General features: G+C 43.4%; 1 protein-coding gene across 1 annotated transcript in view; it reads left to right on the plus strand.

The window, feature by feature from the left end:
- LAMA1 (laminin subunit alpha 1) overlaps positions 1 to 18942 on the plus strand; it is a 264311-nt gene that overhangs the window by 172090 nt on the left and 73279 nt on the right. The window contains exons 28-33 of the mRNA XM_073679061.1: positions 637 to 757; positions 850 to 987; positions 10419 to 10540; positions 10898 to 10984; positions 11472 to 11665; positions 15369 to 15511. Of these exons, the coding sequence (XP_073535162.1) occupies positions 637 to 757; positions 850 to 987; positions 10419 to 10540; positions 10898 to 10984; positions 11472 to 11665; positions 15369 to 15511 (805 nt within the window). The remainder of the gene's footprint in view (positions 1 to 636; positions 758 to 849; positions 988 to 10418; positions 10541 to 10897; positions 10985 to 11471; positions 11666 to 15368; positions 15512 to 18942) is intronic.

Below are 18942 nucleotides of genomic sequence, written 5' to 3' on the forward strand. Positions count from 1 at the left end.
CATAGACATTATCTGTTTTATTTTTAATTAATGTACAATGTATAATGTAAATACTCCAATTTACAGAATAAGAATTTTCAGAACAAGCCGTTAAATCAAGTAATGTTAGATTTCAGCACTGAAATCGGAGCTATTGTTAATTTATCTCATAATGATAATAATAAATTATTAATAAAACACATTCTGCCATATATGATTTACAAAATATAAATAGTGTATTTGCAAATTTTCTATATTATTTTTGTGAACAGTAAGGCTATATTCGTACAGCAGCTTGAAATCTGAAGTGTATTTTCAGAGCGGAAATCCTACACTGTGTGTTTGCTGTGTGTGCAACAAATGCCCAGAAGGATTAGACTCATTATCATTTAGTGGGTTAATCCGAAAAAAGGAACATTCTAGTTATTTATATGGCATTTTTTATGCCGCACAAATAAAAATACTTGCGGAAATATTCTCATGTTTGCATGGGATGTAGATTGTCATTGGATTTGATATCGATTTCAAAACTAAATTCGTGTTGAAATCTATGTCAAGGTTAACATTTATGGAAAGGACCCGAAATGGTTGACTCTAATTTCAATTGCAAACAAGATTTATATAGTTACAAACTTTATTGTACTTCATTATTAATAGGATATCAAATATCTCCATGAACATTGCAGTAGAAGCAACAGAAATGCATTCTGACCGGGAAGCAGCTCAACTTATTGAGATCTGTGAATGTCCTCCTGGATATACCGGACTCTCGTGTCAGGTGACTTGAACAACATCCTTCATCACTTCTGGGTTCCCGTTGTGAGGAATGGATCTGCTCCATATAAGAACTTTTATCTCTTTAATCTTCAGGAGTGTGCGCCTGGCTACTACAGAGAGATAGTGACGGAAGTGAATGTGCTCAGCTCCCAGCCATATATTGCCCCCTGCGTACCCTGTCAGTGCAGTAACCACAGCGAGCTTTGTGATCCACATACTGGAGAGTGCATGGTAAGTTTCTTGTACTTACAGTAGTCCTGTATTTTAATGACCTGATATACTATAATCTGTTTAACATTACTTCACTGTTGTCTGCATTGAATCAGTCAGGATTAGGGATGAGTGGACCCATGGAAGTTCTGGTTCTGGTACCTGAACTTTATTCAAAACTTTGGTTCGGGTACGGGTACCAGAACCCGAACCCCATTGAAAAAAATGGGAGACATGGACTTCTGAATCGGAAACTCTCTCTATCTCTCTCTCACTCTCTTTCTCCAACAGACTTCCCCCGGAACTCCAGACATTGCAACGGACTTCCAAGGAAAGTCCGTGTTCATCGGTTAGCACTTGTGACTGTCCACTACGAACACCGAACTTTAAAATTCGGGTCCGCTCGTCCCTAGTATCTTGGACAAGGAGGTTTTTTATGCTCTGAGATTTTCACGGTGAAATGGATTGTAAACTTCTCACAATGCAAACCCATAAATCTCACCAGACATCAGTGATGGGGTTGATCCATCTAAAAGTGTTCAAAGATAGGCTAAAGTTAAAGGGGTAGTGCCACAATCACAAGTTATCACTAGTGTTGAGCGATACCTTCCGATATCGGGAAATATCGGATCGGATTGGATCGGACCGATACCGAAAAAGTATCGGATATCGCCGATTCCGATACCGGAAACCAATGCAAGTCAATGGGACAGAAATATCGGAATGAAAATAAACCCTTTCTTTCCTTGTAGGTTAATTCTACATGAAGGAAAACAACTAAGAATAATGTAGAATGTATTGGGGGAGGTGGGGGAGACAATAAAGGCATAGAGGTTTAGCCCAATCAAATGGAATAGGAGGAATTAATATTTTTTTTTAAGACGTTCTGAGTTACGGAAATATTGACTATGTTAAGTATTTTTATATTTTGTCAGATATTTATGTTTCACTACTTCCATGCTCTTCACCTTCTTTTTTACTTCTCCCACACTTTCTCCTTCATCATCCTCAGCATCTTTTTCATCCACTTCTTCTTCACCTTCTTCATCTTCTTCTTCTTCACCTTCTTCGTATTATTCTTTTTTTTTACATTCTTCATATTCTACTTCTTCATCTTCTTCTTCTTCTTCATCATATTCTTATTTGTGGCAGGCATTCCTGTAGTTGTTATCTATAAAAGGTTGGACATTACACCTTTCGTTCTGCCCATCACAAAAGATTTACAACAGGATTTGTCCGCGTTCAGTTTGGCCTGCAGCAGCAGGTCTTTTCCAGGGGCACCACGAGGAGGAACGGACTCACCCCCATACACTGCTTAGTCATCTTCTGCTTATAATTTAGATATTATCTTTTGCTCTGATTTTTAGTCTTATGCTTAATGTTCTTCCGCTTTTTGTTCTGCAGCTTCTTGTATTTCTGCTTCTTGGTTTTCTGTCTCTTGTTCTTCTGTATCTTGGTGCTTGTCTTCTCTTCTTTGTCCTCTTGGTCAACTTCTTCAGGGTCATCTTCTTGGTCTTCTTCGGGGTGGTCTTCAGGGTCGTCGTCTTCGGGGGTCCTCGTCTTCGGGGTCCTCGTCTTCTTCGGGTTGGTCTTCTGGGTCCTCGTCTTCGGGGTCCTCGTCTTCTTCGGGGTGGTCTTCAGGGTCCTTGTCTTCTTCGGGTTGGTCTTCAGGGTCCTCGTCTTCTTCGGGGTGGTCTTCAGGGTCCTCGTCTTCAGGGTCGTCGTCTTCGGGGTCCTCGTCTTCTTAGGGTTGGTCTTCAGGGTCCTCGTCTTCAGGGTCCTCGTCAGGGAGATCTAGAGTGATTACCAAGAACCATTTCAAAAAGCTTGAACTTGGAAATGTAGCAGAAGGTACAAGAAAGCTGAGGAACTACCGAGGACCAGCTGACGGTACTGGAACCCGGATGGGTAGCAGAAGGTACAAGAGCCAATGGAACTGCCGAAGACCAGCTGACGGTACTGGAACTCGGTTACTAAGCAGGAGGTACCTGTGCCAGAAAGCACTACCAAGGACCAGCAGACATTGGTGGAACTTGGATACCGAGAAGGAGGCACCTAATTCAAAGGCACTGCCGAGAACCAGCTGACGGTACTGGAACCCGGATGGGTAGCAGAAGGTACCCATGTAAAAAAAAGTTCAAGGCCGCGAGCCGGCCGCAGTTACCAAAACCCACAGTCCTACAGGGGGTGCTTGTCCTATTGGCACTATGGAACCAGCCTTCATTGCCAGATCCCGCAGCCCACATAGGAGTCACCTAAACTGCAGGCACCATAGAGTCGGCTAACCCGACCGCAACACGACAGGACAACGCATTGGAGGCAAAGTGACGTTGACACTACCCGGAAACAGCTGGCGTGCTGGAACCAGGCTGGGCAGGAGGGAGTACCCGTGCCAAAGTCACTGCCGAGAACCAGCTGACGGTACTGGAACCCGGATGGGTAGTAGAAGGTACAAGAGCAAATGGAACTACCGAGAACCAGCTGGCGGTGCTGGAACCCAGGGTAAATACTAAAAACAGAGTGGAGCCAGAGGTGTAATTGGAGCAAGTTTTAAATCTGTAGTCGTGAGAATGTGGACAGAGCAGGAGAAATTGCCGTCTGCACAGCAGGGGAACAGCTGACGTTACTGAACCCCAATAACACGGCAGTAAGTGTTGACTGTGCAGACGGCACTTCCGAGCGCCAACTGGCGGTGTTGGAGCTCAGGGATAATACTGAAAACAGAGGAGCCAGAGGTGTAATTGGAGCAACTTTAAAATCTGTAGTAGTGAGAATGTGGACAGAGCAGGAGAAATTGCCGTCCGCACAGCAGGAGAACCGCTGACGTTACTGAACCCCAATAACACGGCAGCAAGTGTTGACTGTGCAGACGGCACTTCCGAGCCCCAACTGGCGGTGTTGGAGCTCAGGGATAATACTGAAAACAGAGGAGCCAGAGGTGTAATTGGAGCAACTTTAAAATCTGTAGTAGTGAGAATGTGGACAGAGCAGGAGAAATTGCCGTCCGCACAGCAGGGGAACAGCTGACGTTACTGAACCCCAATAACACGGCAGCAAGTGTTGACTGTGCAGACGGCACTTCCGAGCGCCAACTGGCGGTGTTGGAGCTCAGGGATAATACTGAAAACAGAGGAGCCAGAGGTGTAATTGGAGCAACTTTAAAATCTGTAGTAGTGAGAATGTGGACAGAGCAGGAGAAATTGCCGTCTGCACAGCAGGGGAACAGCTGACGTTACTGAACCCCAATAACACGGCAGCAAGTGTTGACTGTGCAGACGGCACTTCCGAGCGCCAACTGGCGGTGTTGGAGCTCAGGGATAATACTGAAAACAGAGGAGCCAGAGGTGTAATTGGAGCAACTTTAAAATCTGTAGTAGTGAGAATGTGGACAGAGCAGGAGAAATTGCCGTCCGCACAGCAGGGGAACAGCTGACGTTACTGAACCCCAATAACACGGCAGCAAGTGTTGACTGTGCAGACGGCACTTCCGAGCGCCAACTGGCGGTGTTGGAGCTCAGGGATAATACTGAAAACAGAGGAGCCAGAGGTGTAATTGGAGCAACTTTAAAATCTGTAGTAGTGAGAATGTGGACAGAGCAGGAGAAATTGCCGTCCGCACAGCAGGGGAACAGCTGACGTTACTGAACCCCAATAACCGGGCAGCAAGTGTTGACTGTGCAGACGGCACTTCCGAGCCCCAACTGGCGGTGTTGGAGCTCAGGGATAATACTGAAAACAGAGGAGCCAGAGGTGTAATTGGAGCAACTTTAAAATCTGTAGTAGTGAGAATGTGGACAGAGCAGGAGAAATTGCCGTCCGCACAGCAGGGGAACAGCTGACGTTACTGAACCCCAATAACACGGCAGCAAGTGTTGACTGTGCAGACGGCACTTCCAAGCGCCAACTGGCGGTGTTGGAGCTCAGGGATTACAGTTCAGGTGGTAGAAACATGAACACAACAGGAGACCTGGATACTGTTGCCAACCAATTATTTATTCTGGAAGAGGACTGGCAAATTCATGAGAGATCCAGACCTTGTTCATTTTGAGAAAAGTAAGCCGGTCAACGTTATCGGAGGATAGTCGCATGCGACGGTCTGTTAGTACACCACTTGCGGCACTAAAGACGCGTTCCGATAATACACTAGCAGCAGGGCAAGCTAGCACCTCCAATGCATACTGACTAAGCTCTGGCCATGTATCCAGCTTACAGACCCAAAACTTGAAGGGAGAAGAGCCGTCTGGGAGTACACTAAGAGGGCAAGACATGTAGTCTGTCACCATCTGACGGAAACGTTGCCTCCTGCTGACTGGAGCCGTCTGTGATGGTGTAGACATTTGTGGCGGCGGGGACACAAAACTTTGCCACATTTCGGCCATACTGGTCTTGCCTTGTGCTGAGGCGCTGCTTCTGCTCCCTCTTTGTGCAGAGCTTCCTCCACTGCCTCGACGCACTGAGCTGCTTTGTAAAGCACTAGCAGCACTGCTCTCGGTTGGAATGGAGAACATGATGGAATGCACCAGTGCGTCTTGGTACTCCCGCATTTTACGCTCCCGGTTCAACGGTGTTATGAGGCTTTGTAAGTTGTCCCGGTAGCGAGGATCTAGGAGGGTGGACACCCAATAATCAGCCGTGTTGAGAATGTGGGCGATGCGGCGGTCGTTTCTCAGGCACTGCAGCATGAAATCAACCATGTAATGCAGACTGCCAACTGGCCAAGAAACGCTGTCCCCTGCTTGAGGCGTGATCTCTGCCTGCTCTGCATCACCCCACCCTCGCTCTAGATACTGACTACTAGAGCATTGTGTACCTCCCTCCTCTGGACAGATGTCTTCCTCATCCATTGACTCCTCCTCATCCTCCTCACAAAGTGTCCCCTGCCTAGGCCTTTGTGAGGAACCACGTTGTGCAGACTGTAGAGAAGCAGATGGCATTTGTGACTCCTCATCCTCCACCTCTTCCAAAACCTCGTCCCTTAGTGCTTGCAGTGTTTTTTCAAGCAGGCAGATAAGGAGGATAGTCATGCTGACTAGTGCATCATCTGCACTCGCCATCCGCGTGGAATAATCGAAGGCACGCAAAACGTGGCAAATGTCCTTCATAGAGGCCCACTCAGTGGTGGTGAAGTGTGAACGGCGCGCACTGCTACTTGTTTGCGCCTGCTGCAGCTGGTACTCCATTACTGCTGCCTGCTGCTCACACAACCTCTCCAACATATGTAACATTGAATTCCACCTGGTGGGTAGGTCACATATGATGCGATGTTCCGGAAGACGTAATCGGCGCTGCAGAGCTGCAATGCATGATCTTGCATTGGTGGAACGCCGCAAGTGAGCGCACTCTATGCGGACCTTGTGAAGCAGTGCATCAAGATCCGGATAGTCCCTCAAAAAACTCTGCACGACCAAGTTGAGCACATGTGCCAGACATGGGATGTGAGTGAGGTTGCCTAGGCCCAGAGCTGCCACCAGATTTCGGCCATTGTCACACACTACCATGCCTGGCTGGAGATTCGCTGGCACAAACCACACGTCGCTCTGCTGCTTGATGGCATTCCAGAGCTCCTGCGCTGTGTGGCTTCGATTCCCCAAAGAAATTAATTTTAATACGGCCTGTTGACGTTTGGCCACGGCTGTGCTCATATTGGTCACCATAACAGGTAACCGTTCACGGGTCGATGTGGAGGTAGACCGTGACGGCTCCTGCAGCGCTGATTCAGAGGAACTGGAGTATGAGGAGGAGTCATTGTGTACAGACTGGATTCCTGCAATCCTTGGAGTTGGCAGAACACGTACAGCGCCACTCTCAAGATCTGTACCCGGCTCCACAACATTTACCCAATGGGCAGTGAGGGAAAGGTATCGTCCCTGTCCATGCTTACTGGTCCACGCATCGGTGGTCAGGTGGACCTTGCTACTGACGGCATTTTGTAGCGCATGTTTAATTTTTCCCTCCACATGATGTTGCAGGGCAGGGACGGCTTGCCTGCTGAAATAAAATCGGCTGGGCACGTTGTATTGTGGGACTGCCAATGCCATAAAGTTACGGAATGTGTCAGTCTCCACCAGCCTGAATGATAGCATTTCAAGGGCCAGTAGTTTAGCAATGCCAGCATTCAGAGCCTGTGCTCGGGGGTGGTTTGCCGAGTATGGGCGCCTTTTCTCCCATGCCTGTGCTAACGATGGCTGTAGACTGGCCTGGGAGTGTGAGGATGACTGGGAAAGTGGTGCTGTGGGTGGAATTACACTGTGTCTCTGTACAACAGTGCCAGAGATTCTTCCATGGCGATCCTGTGAGGAAGCCGAACCAGCTGTGTGTGAGCTGGAGGAAGAGGCTACAACACGAGCTGAAGAGGTGGTAGGTGGCGCTGTAGGTTGGCCTAGGTCTTCAGTGTGTTTTTGTAACTCCACCACATGCTTGGTCTGCACATGTTTCCACATATTTGTGGTATTGAGGTTGCTGACACTTTTCCCTCTTTTCACCTTCTGATTACACAGCTTGCATTTGACAAAGCAAATGTCATCTGCAACTGTGTCAAAAAAGGACCAGGCACTGCAAGTCTTGGGAGCGCCCGCTTTGGATTTTGGAAGAGCCATGCTCCTAATGGGTGCCGAAGTGGAGGCTACAGGCAACCAAGTCTACCCCCTCCCTCTCCCTCCTTTTTGGGCTGTTCGGGGAATCTCTTCCTCAGAGCTGCTCCCACCACCTTCCTGTCCCTCACGCCATGATGGGTCAAGGACCTCATCATCTACACCACCCTCTCCAAACAACTGCTTCTCCTGGGTAGTCTCGACAGCACAGTACGCACCAGAAAGTGGCACCTGAGTCTCATCATCAGATGCGTACTGAGGTGTGCTGCTGACCATAGGCACTGGCCCACCCGCCTCTTCAGATTCAGAGAGACAAAACAGTTGCGCATCACTGCATACTACCTCTTCTTCAAATTCTCGAATTCTGCTTGGCTGGCCCCCTCTTTCCAAGCCAAGAGATTCAGAGAACAGAAGTAGAGATGGCTCCTGTCCAGGGCTCTCTGACTGCCTGGGCAATTTGGCAGGTGGTGAAGAGACAGATGGGTGCTCTTCAGTGCTCAGGACCTGAGAGGATCTGGAACTAATTGAAGTCGATGCGTTAGCTGCCATCCATCCGACAACGGCTTCAATTTGGTCCTCACGCAGCAGTGGGGTACGGCTAGCTCCTACAAAGCTGCGCATAAAGGACTGTTCCCTGGTAAAACTGGGGGATGCTGAGTCACTGGTGCCCGCAGCAGGCACAGAATCCCCACGTCCTCTCCCTGCAGAAACTCCACACCCAGGCCCACGACCACGCCCACGACCACATGCCTTACTCCCTGCCTTCTTCATCTTGGTAGACTGATAAAGATAGGCAGAAAAGTACTAAGGGCTTAGTGTGCTTATTCCTGAACAGCTGCTAACAGGTATAAGAAACACTATTTTTATAAAGTGTGGACTAGACTTTAATATGAGCTAATGTGGCCTACACAACTGTAAAGTGGAGTGTTTGGTGAACTTTATTTAGGTTTTTTTTGTCACAAAAAGACACTGGATGTGCCTAAAGATGTAATAACGATAGTATCACAAACTTTTTGTAGCTATTACAATGTAGGAAGGTAACCTACAATGCAATAGATGAGGCTGCAAAAAATAGGCTAATACTAATCTGGCTGGGGCTGCAGGGCCCAATGCTGCAGAAAGGCTCCTCTAACTACTCCTATATAGTGTGTTTGGAACCAATTTAGCTGAATACGGATGGAACCACCACACTAATAGGAGATATCAGGAAAAATTATGAATTGGCAAAAAAGGACAATGTATGAGGCAGTGACACACACTGAGTGCACTACAACCAGACGTGGCTGAAGCACACACTACAGGGTGAGCTGCACTCACACACCAGACCTTGCAGACAGCGGTGAACAGTACAGATGCAGAGCACTGTGCACTAGCGCTGCAAGACAAAAAAAAATTCTCTATCTAGTCCTATATAGTGTGTTTGGAACCAATTTAGCTGAATACGGATGGAACCACCACACTAATAGGAGATATCAGGAAAAATTATGAATTGGCAAAAAAGGACAATGTATGAGGCAGTGACACACACTGAGTGCACTACAACCAGACGTGGCTGAAGCACACACTACAGGGTGAGCTGCACTCACACACAGAGACCTTGCAGACAGCGGTGAACAGCACAGAGAACTGTGCACTAGCGCTGCAAGGCACAGCGATTTATAAAGTAGCTTGGGTAAAGCAGAATAGACCAAATAGGTAGCTAAAACTGTCCCTCAGAACAACAGCGTCCTATCCCTAACTGAATTCACAGCAGAGTGAGCTCAAAATGGCGGCGGCGGCTTTTATAGTGCATCATGACATCATTTCAGCAGCCAATCACAGCCATGCTATTAGTTAAGATGCCTACATGCCTAACAGGATGTGCCCACACTTCTTAGGATCCTCATTGGCTGAATAAAATGAAAATGGCTCATTGCATTATGGGAACTTCCGATTCCGGTATACGATATTGCAAAAGTATCGGAATTAAGTATCGGAATTCCGATACCGCGAATATCGGCCGATACCCGATATTTCAGTATCGGAATGCTCAACACTACTTATCACCTATTCAGGGGTATATATGATAAGTTGCTGATCATTGGGGATCTCATCGTTGGAGCCCCTCATCACGAGAAAGGGAGTTTTTAATTTCTTCTTCGGACCAAGTGGCTTGCACAAAAATGCGTAGATTTGTCCGATATTGATCAGATTATTGGATCAAACTTGCCAAGTCAAGTCTATGGATCCGCAAAAAAAAAAAATCGAACAGCGCTGTGATGCCATCTGTGTGCTGTTCATTTTAGACAGACTGTTTGATAGGAGAAGCGTGAGAAACCTTCAGCAGTTTTTTTTTTCTTCCAACAAAAACTGTCGAAAATTCTGACCCAACTCTTAAGGCCGGGAACACACGAGCGTAGATTCGGGTTGATTATGACACTCGGATTAAACTCTGAGTTTGATCAGAGTGCCAGCTTAGTGTGAGCCGATTCTCTCGCATGAAAGAATTGTAGCACAGGTGAGGAGAAGGTGGAGAATAAAATATCTCCATCTTTTCCATTCTGTGAGTCTGCAGAAATCTGACTGCACTCGGGTGTCATGCGAGTGCAGTCCAATGATTTCCACTCACCCACAGTATAAGAAAGAAAACTCTGATCAGCACTACCCCATAGAATAACATTGGTCTGGGATCTATCCGATAACACATGGATAAAAATGTCTAACACATTGTCAAAATGGCTAAAAAATAATGCAGATTTAATAATAATGTTAGATTATCTGTCTGTATAGCCATAGTTAGTAAATGGAAGCTTTTTAATATACTACCCATTTTCCATTGTTTTTCATTACCATAGTTATTTCATGTTCACTCCCACTTTGCAGGGCTGCAGAGACCATACTGCTGGGCATCATTGCCATATTTGTGCCCCTGGGTATTATGGAAAAGTAACTGGGTCAATCTCAGATTGCTCGCTGTGTGCTTGCCCTAGAGGCAACTCGAAGAGGTAAGGTAGAAGACTCCTACTATATAACGGGGTCTAATGTCTGTCTAGTATCATGTTACATTTATTATTTCACATAATCTTTTTTTATTATGTTTTATTTATATTTGTGAATTTATCATTCAGAATATATAACATTTTATTGGAATGTGCAAAGAGATTTCCCAGTACTAATAAATGTCTTGTCCATTATTTTATATCGGTTTGAAACAATATACACATTGAATCCGACCGAAAACTATCTCTGCCGTTAGCATTCATTGGGGATACTAGATACAGAAGTAAACTCTGCCATATTTGACTCTCTGAATTCCTTGTGTAAATGGTTCCATATTGCCATATTTTTTGCTGTTCTTTCAGTTTTAGTCCAACGTGTGTACTTGAAGGAATCAATGGTTTTCGTTGTGATGCCTGTCTGCCTGGATACGAGGGAAGACACTGTGAACAGTATGTATCATCTTATTTAAGTCATGCAGCGTTAGTTGGTCATATGTACAAAAAAATATATAAGACATTGCTGCAATACATCTAATTTCCTTGTGAAGGCTCATCAGATACCTGGATGCTACCTAAAAATGGAAAAGATCATTCATGAAGTGTATTTTACTTAAAAAAAATAAAATAAACTAGAGTAGTTATTTGACAAACTAAGACCTTGATTCATTAAGACCGGCGTTTTGGATGCCAGTCTTAATGAGGGGTGTACAAGAATAGGATGAGCCAAATTCATTAACAGGTGTATGCCACTTAATGAATTTGAGCATCTTATGAGTGGCATGTGCCTGACTGGAGTAATATTTCATTACTTTAATTTCTTTGCAATAATGTTATAATTTTGTTTATTAGTGTATGAGTTTTACATAGCCCCTTTAAACATAAGGATATATGATGGTCATTTGGTTCATTAACTTGGTTTTTGTCTTGTTACTCTTAGGTGTTCCCTGGGTTATTTTGGAAATCCCATGGAGCCTGATGGTAGCTGCCAGTTATGTGACTGCAATCCAGCAGGATCATTGAAGAATGATTGTGATAGAATAAGTGGCCAATGCTCCTGTAAGCCGGGCGTTACTGGACGGCTTTGTGATACTTGTGAAGTTAGGCACATTCTTTTGGAGCAACAGTGCATTTGTAAGTGTGTTCTTTCCTATTGCATAACAAGACAATTTAATTTTACACAATGGTAGATTCAAATTGTTTGACTTTTGGATTTTGTATAGGAATCTTAAGAAAGTATCGTAAAACATGATATTCCAGCATTTACATGAACAAGGAGAATAAAGAGCTAATATAAGTAACTTGGTTGATGCTATACATCTGTTTAAAAAAAAGACATTTGGGAGAGATTTATCAACCTAAATGTTCCAGAATTCTGTCACAATTTGCGCAATCCCCCCCAAGTTTCATAACTTAAATCAACTTTATCAAGTTTTAAATAAAATTGTAATTATTATTAAAGTTTTACATTTGCACTATCTAGCATTGATAAATATGCCCCTTTGTTTACAAGCACTTGTTTTAATGTTGTTTTTATAAATTATTCACAATATATATACTTTTTTATTATTATGTAATTATCCACAATATCAAATCTCTTTGGTATAGGATTAAAGGGGTTCTCCGGTCAAAATCAATAAGTCTGCAGTCACTCTTTCTGACTGCAGACTTATGAATCCCCCCCAGTGCACGCCAGTTTCTGAGCTAGGACCGGAGGGTATACAGTATATGTATTATACATACTCCGGGCCAGAGCCCATCTAGTAGGTGCAGTCTCACCCCATACACTTGTATGGAGCGAGGCCGCGCCTTGTAGTCTGCCACGCCCACTGGACAGCCACGTCACTAGTCATACAAGTGTATGGAGCAAGGCCGCGGCCACTGGACGGGCTCTAGCTGGGAGTATGTATAACTCATACTTACCCTCCAGTCCCAGCTCAGAAACCCGCAGTGCCTGCCCTGGGGGGATTCATAAATTTGTATTCACACAAAGTGACTGCAGACTTATTGATTTGGACCGGACCACCCCTTTAAGGAGCTGTGAAATTTTGACCTAAAGACTAGAAATTACCATATCTTCCGAAATTCGAATTAGCTCAAATTCAGCCCAGAAATTCAATTTCCATCAATTTTACTTAATGAAAATCAATATGCCCTGATTGCCATTAAAATGAACAGATTATTATGTTCTGAGGGCTTCAGACCCCCCAACGAATAATAAATAGATGCGCCAGTAACGGGTTCAACTGGGACAGGGTTCAGCTTCTTTGGACAAGTCATAAAGATTTCTAAATAAATGAGTTGGCGTAAATGATGACAGTACAATGCGCGTTGAGGACTAGTTGGTGTGAGACGCTTCTGTGAAGAGAATACTGGAGTCACAGGTGGAGTTCCGGCGGTAGGGACAGGTGAGAGGCGAGGTGGGTATGATTTTTTATTGAATAGAATTTCCTGAAATTCAGATTTTCTAGAATCCATGAATTGGTAAAATTCTGAACAAATTATTTTTGCTTAGAATCATTTGCTCATTGTTATTTCTGACTTGTTTAAAGAAACTGAACAAATAAATGATGCACAAAATGTTTTAGGTTTAGGGCTTGTGCACACAGCCATATTACAACGCTATTTTATACTTAGCTATGATAGGGCTGCTGTAGACGTCCATAAGGCCTCTCTTGTACTTCTTGGGGAAAATATCTCCGCAATTACTGAATCTGTTGGAACCTGTTATACAGCTCGATTTAAAAAGTGTTGTGGGTTCCATGAACTATCATACAGGCTTTTTCATGTACATAAATCCTTACATGTTAGTATTTGAGTTGTAAAATTTGACATCCATTTATAAGGATATTGCCTATGTGACTTACATACAGTGTGAATATATACAGTCAGACAGATTCCGCTTATTCAAATTCAACTAATTTTACCATGTGCAAGAATGTCATTCTATTGGAGATTTATTTTTTCTTTATCTTTTTTGTGTATATCCTTCTACAGAGTGAAATTGTTGTATATGGCAAGCCACATACAGTACATGTAAGAAAACCCAAAACAAGCTGAGTTGGGGCCAGTAAAAGTAAAAATGAAAACTACAGTTGTTGCCCATATAAAGCAGTCTCTTTTTAAATACATTTCTCAATGTTGAAATTGCAATGCTTAGAAGGAAAAGTTGAGGAAAATTGAACATCACATGATCAATAGACATATTAACAAAATACAAATGATGAAAACTCGGAAGCCAAATTTTCAAATATTTTGCTTTACTCGGTTTCAAGTGTAAGCGCAATGCACAGAAAATCAAATGCACCTACACACCTTGGCGTGCCATCAATTAGGTTATTAATGGTTATCTGAGGAATGTTCTGCAACCCTGTATACATTTTGGGCACACAAATCATCAAGATCCACTGCTGCCAGTTTGCAATTGCCGATTTATTCAGTATCGAGTATGAGTCCCACACATTGGAATATACTCATATATATGCTTGGCTCGCTATTAATGAGGTTAATAATGGTTGCATAAGGAATGCTCTGCCACGCTGATTGCGCTTGAGCACGCAAATCATCAAGATCTGCTTCTGGCAGCTCCCTTTGCAATTGCCAACCAATGACAGATTTGCTCAATGAGAGTCAAGTTCGGAGACACTGCAGGCAAAGGCCATTGTAGCACATTTAGACATCTGCTTACAGTTGCACAGGCAACTTGTGGCCTGGCGTTGTCTTGTTGGCTCCTAGTATACTTTCACATTCTCTCGTGAAGGCATCTTCATGGCTTTGCCCACGTGGTCTTTGGCTATCATTGCATCCAAGACAAAAGCGGGTCATCAATGAATAAGATAGACCTTCATTACCAGCCTTCATTGCTGTTCAGCTCTGCACCATGATAGCCTTTGAGAGCGGTGGCGTAAAGTCAGTGGAACATCTGTAGATGGGGGTTTGGTTGTAACCCAATGTCGTGCAAATTCCTTCTTATGTCTTTTGTAGACACTGCTTGGGCGCCTTAAATTTGGTATGTGATGTCCAGTTTCACTTGCAGCACAGAATAGATCACTACGCATCATTCTTAAACTCTAACTAGACTATGTGAGCAATGCCATGAAGAGGCCTTCATGAGGGATCGTCACACCGGTCCTACTCTCGGGATTATGGTGTGAGATGGCATAACATATACTAGCCGGACTTCTCTAGTCTTCATTCCAGGTACATTAACAGCTTGATGTTACATTGATTTGGCGGCAGAATCATTGGTACCGCCATTTCTCCAAAGTGTCTCGGAAGACATTTTTTTAGAAAAAAAAAAACAATGGCAAGCTTGTAGCTCATGCTCCAAGTGAGCTACTGTGAGCAGCTTGTATGACCTAAATGTGGAACTATGCCATGCAGCATTTCTGGGCTTGTTTCTGATTGAGCACATTTGGGACTTCAATGATCTGCAAATGCAAAGGGAGTTGCCTGCTGCACTTATTTATGATTTGCATGCCCAAGTCCATTCAACATGGCTGAACATTCCTCAGACAACCGTTAATAGCCTTATTGTTAGCAGCCAATGCGTTTAATCGTGACTTTTCCTTCTTGGTGTTGCAGTTTCAATGTTGAGGAGTGTACAAAGCAACAGACAGATTGGTTTCTAGAGTCCACAGCTCCAATGTTCCTTTACACCAGTTTCAATGGCACAAGGATAACACCAAACCAGCTGCTCATTTCATAGAAGAATTAGTAGATATCACCTGTATATAGCAGTAATGTTATGGTTAGACCCGAGATATAACTACATTAGCCCTGGATGTTACTTGCCAATACTGTTTTCCTCAGAGCTCATTTTTCACTGTTCCCCTAGCTTGTGATGATGACTGCACAGGGCCACTACTAGATGATTTGGATGACCTACATTGGGTTATTTTCACTTTAAACTTCACTGGAATCGTTGCGGTGCCCCATGGGTTCATGTCAAATATGGAAAACATGACTACATATCTCAAGGTACAGATTGCTTTCCTGTCTTATTCCTTCTTTTTAATGTGAATAATAAATGTGAGAATTTATAAAGGTTATTATTTTATGTTTTGTATAGCATACACTCCATTTAGCTGCTCAGTGCCAACCATCTATTGATGATCAGTGGGGCCAGTGGTCAGACCCCTGTAAGTGGGATCGCTCATGTAGTCAATATGTGGTAACACAGTTTAATGTATTAGAATTATACACTTACCCTTATGAACAGCAAATAACTAAACACATTTGTAGCTCAAGGGATATTATATAGTTCATTGATTTATCGGATCTGTATTGTACAATTTGTAGCGGCAATGACTTGGCCATGCGAGTGCAGCATCATTGAGGCCAGAAATTGGCTGCAGCCATCATATAGATTGTTGAGCACATCATCACCGCAGCACAAGAAACCATGACTGATAGGGAGCAATGGCACTGAAAAGATGGGGCATTTATTAAGTGTGTAATTGTCTTTTTCTGATATGAGAAGATTCCTTTAAAGGGAATCTGTCTCCAGATTTTTGCTACCCTATCTAAAACAGCATAATGTAGGGACAGAGACCATGATTCCAGCGATTTATCACTTATTTTGCTGGGTGTTGTATTTTTTTATGACATCCTTGTTTTGATGCAGATCTACCAGTTCTCTGAATGCTAAGCACTGTATAACCCCACTCACACCACTGAGTACACACTGCATAGGCAGAAAACTGCCAGTGGTGGGGATGTGGTTGGACTATATGGCAGCAGGTTTACTAGTCGTTTAGTTATAATCCCCTGGTGATAAAACAGTGATCTTATCAAAACTACAGCAAAGAGCCCAGTAAGGGACACTTTGATGGAATTAGGGTCTGTCTTTTAAATATGCTGCTCTCAGATTAGGTGGCAAAAAGCTGGGGACAGATTCACTATAAGTGTTTAGTAGTGGAAAATCACATAATAGAGCACCACATGGAAAAATCACAGGCCATTATAAACTTTCAGCCTATATAGGTTGAATAATTCAAAAGTTTTCACAGTCTGATACTTTCAAGCCAAACGAAAATAATTCTGTACCTAGATCTATATCTAAAGGGTTTATATACCTGTATCTATACGTAAATGGTTTTGGTTCTGGAGATACAGTAGTAATCATGTGAGGAGGTACCGGTATGCCTCTTTCCACACCATGTCCCTAACCTGAAATGTACAGGGGAACAATAGATAACATTTAGAATGGTCAATGTGCTTTAGTTCCAATATCCCTTTAAACAATACAAATTTTGTTGCTTTATTTTCTTACTCAGCTTTTGTTTTCTCTAATGACGTACACATAGAGGCATAATAGAAAGTTATCATTTCTGGTCAGTTTTTAGTTGCTCTAAATCACAGAAATATTGATATTCTCCTCAATCACTTTGTCAAGAAATGTAATTAAACCCCATAGATGTTCCGTGGATGATGATGTCCAGATGGAACTAACTATCAGAAATTTAATTTGTGATATTTATGATGGGAATGTCGCCTCTTAAATTGGATTTTCAAGAGGAAGCAGTTAAGAACTCTGTACTCTACGTTTTAATCAAGTCTTGTTTCTGAGAGTATACGCTCTACAACTGCCAAAGGCTGCGAGGAAATATCATTTTAATATATACTGCGATTTGCTGTTGGATAAAGCAGCATTCAAACTATCAACAGGGGAATGGAAATGTAGGAAGTATAATACACAAATATGCTCATGAGAAAGTAAAAATGTATCTAAAAGCTTCTTATTAGAATATACACTGACTTAAACAAGCCCCATTATTTCTCATGTACACTTTAAAGAATCACTTCCATCAAAGTTTTTATCCCGTTAATATATTGCAATCATCACATTATATAGCACTGTGTACTTACAATTGCTCAGTTTGCCCTTCTACCCAGCTAATTCTTCTTTTTTCCCTTAGGCCTATAACATCACATAAATAAAAACTGACTAGCTAAATCCTTCTAAACTGTATGTAGAAGCAGGAAGTCTCACTGCATGAATCATCATTAGAACTGCAATTCTACATCACTGCAAACTCCCTGGCAGCCCAGTTCTACTTTCTTTTCAACTCCTAACTCAGCTGCTCCACTCCTCCCAGTGAAGTAGAATTGTAGTTTCAATGATGACTCATGCAGGAAAAAGAGACTTTCTGTTTTTACATAGAGCTTAGAAGGATTCAGCTGGTCAGATTTAATCATGTGATGTTATAGACCTAATAGAATAGAGAAGAATTAACTGGGTAGAAATGCAAAAAGAGCAATTGTAAGTGCACAGTGCTATATAGTATGATGAATGCAATATATTTAGAAGATAAACATTTTGATGGGAGTTTTTCTTTAAGGCTAGAGTTCCACACTGTCACAGGATTGCTAACAATCTACGATAGGAGTTCTGTTTTCCTAAGCCTTTACATCCATGTAAAGGGTTTTTACAGTCATATATTGATGACCTATACTTAGGCCACTGCCGGGTACTGCAGATCAGCTCCTATTCTCATGAATAGGGGTTAATGTCCAGTATTCGGCAGTGGCCGCTACACATTGCTATGTATCGCTGCTCCATTCAGTGTTTACATCCAGCGACCAGCAGAGCAGATAATAGCGGACCAGTGGGATGGCTAGGTGTCTAACCTCCACTTGGAGGTTGGATTGGACAACCACTTTAAACATCCCATATCTTACCATTCTTCTATTCTTCATTTGACTTTATGCCACAAGTTGATATGTAGTTTTAGATCAGAAATCCAAGACTGACACTAATATTTTTGCCAGAGATGAGCTGTGGGTTTGCAGCAGATTCACATGTGGATTAGCTCCAATGTAATTCAGTGGAATAAATCCTTTTCTGTGCAGAACTATGGTAATTAGCAACATGCTACCTATATTTGCAGTGGAATTGTTTCAGCCATGCAACCAAAAATCTTCATGGTAGTTTTAATTGCAATTGAAAGCATTGTGAAAACTGCATTTAAAGTAATGAGATGTGAATTGTCATCAGATTTGATAGGGATTTCATTGCAATCTGTGCTACTGACGCGCCCCCAGGGCCGTGGGGTACTTGGCAGTCGGTCCTCTGATTGCTAGGGGATATCACGGTGGCTGGCCCGGTCCGTGACCCAGTAAAAAGGGGGGGATTAGTTATAGGGGATTTGGGAAAGTGTTCATGACGCCACCTGTGGTTTGGGGCTAGAGGGAGCCGCCGCTATGGCAGCAGGGATGGTGTGGCTCTCCACAGGTAGAGCAAGCTCCAGGGCAGTGTAGGTAAATGGTGGTTGCGCTGGGCGTTATAGTGCAGGGAGGGAATGATGGCGCGGACGAAATAATGAACAGAGGCGGTGCGGTGCAGTCATCCGAGTCTTTACTCACAGTTCTTTAGTTCCTCAGGGTGCACTGTCAGCTTACAGCCTCCC

This window comes from Phyllobates terribilis, unplaced genomic scaffold, assembly GCF_046119375.1.
Source record: "Phyllobates terribilis strain yellow unplaced genomic scaffold, ASM4611937v1 Scaffold_4__5_contigs__length_816908805, whole genome shotgun sequence".
Taxonomy (NCBI): Eukaryota; Metazoa; Chordata; class Amphibia; order Anura; family Dendrobatidae; genus Phyllobates; species Phyllobates terribilis.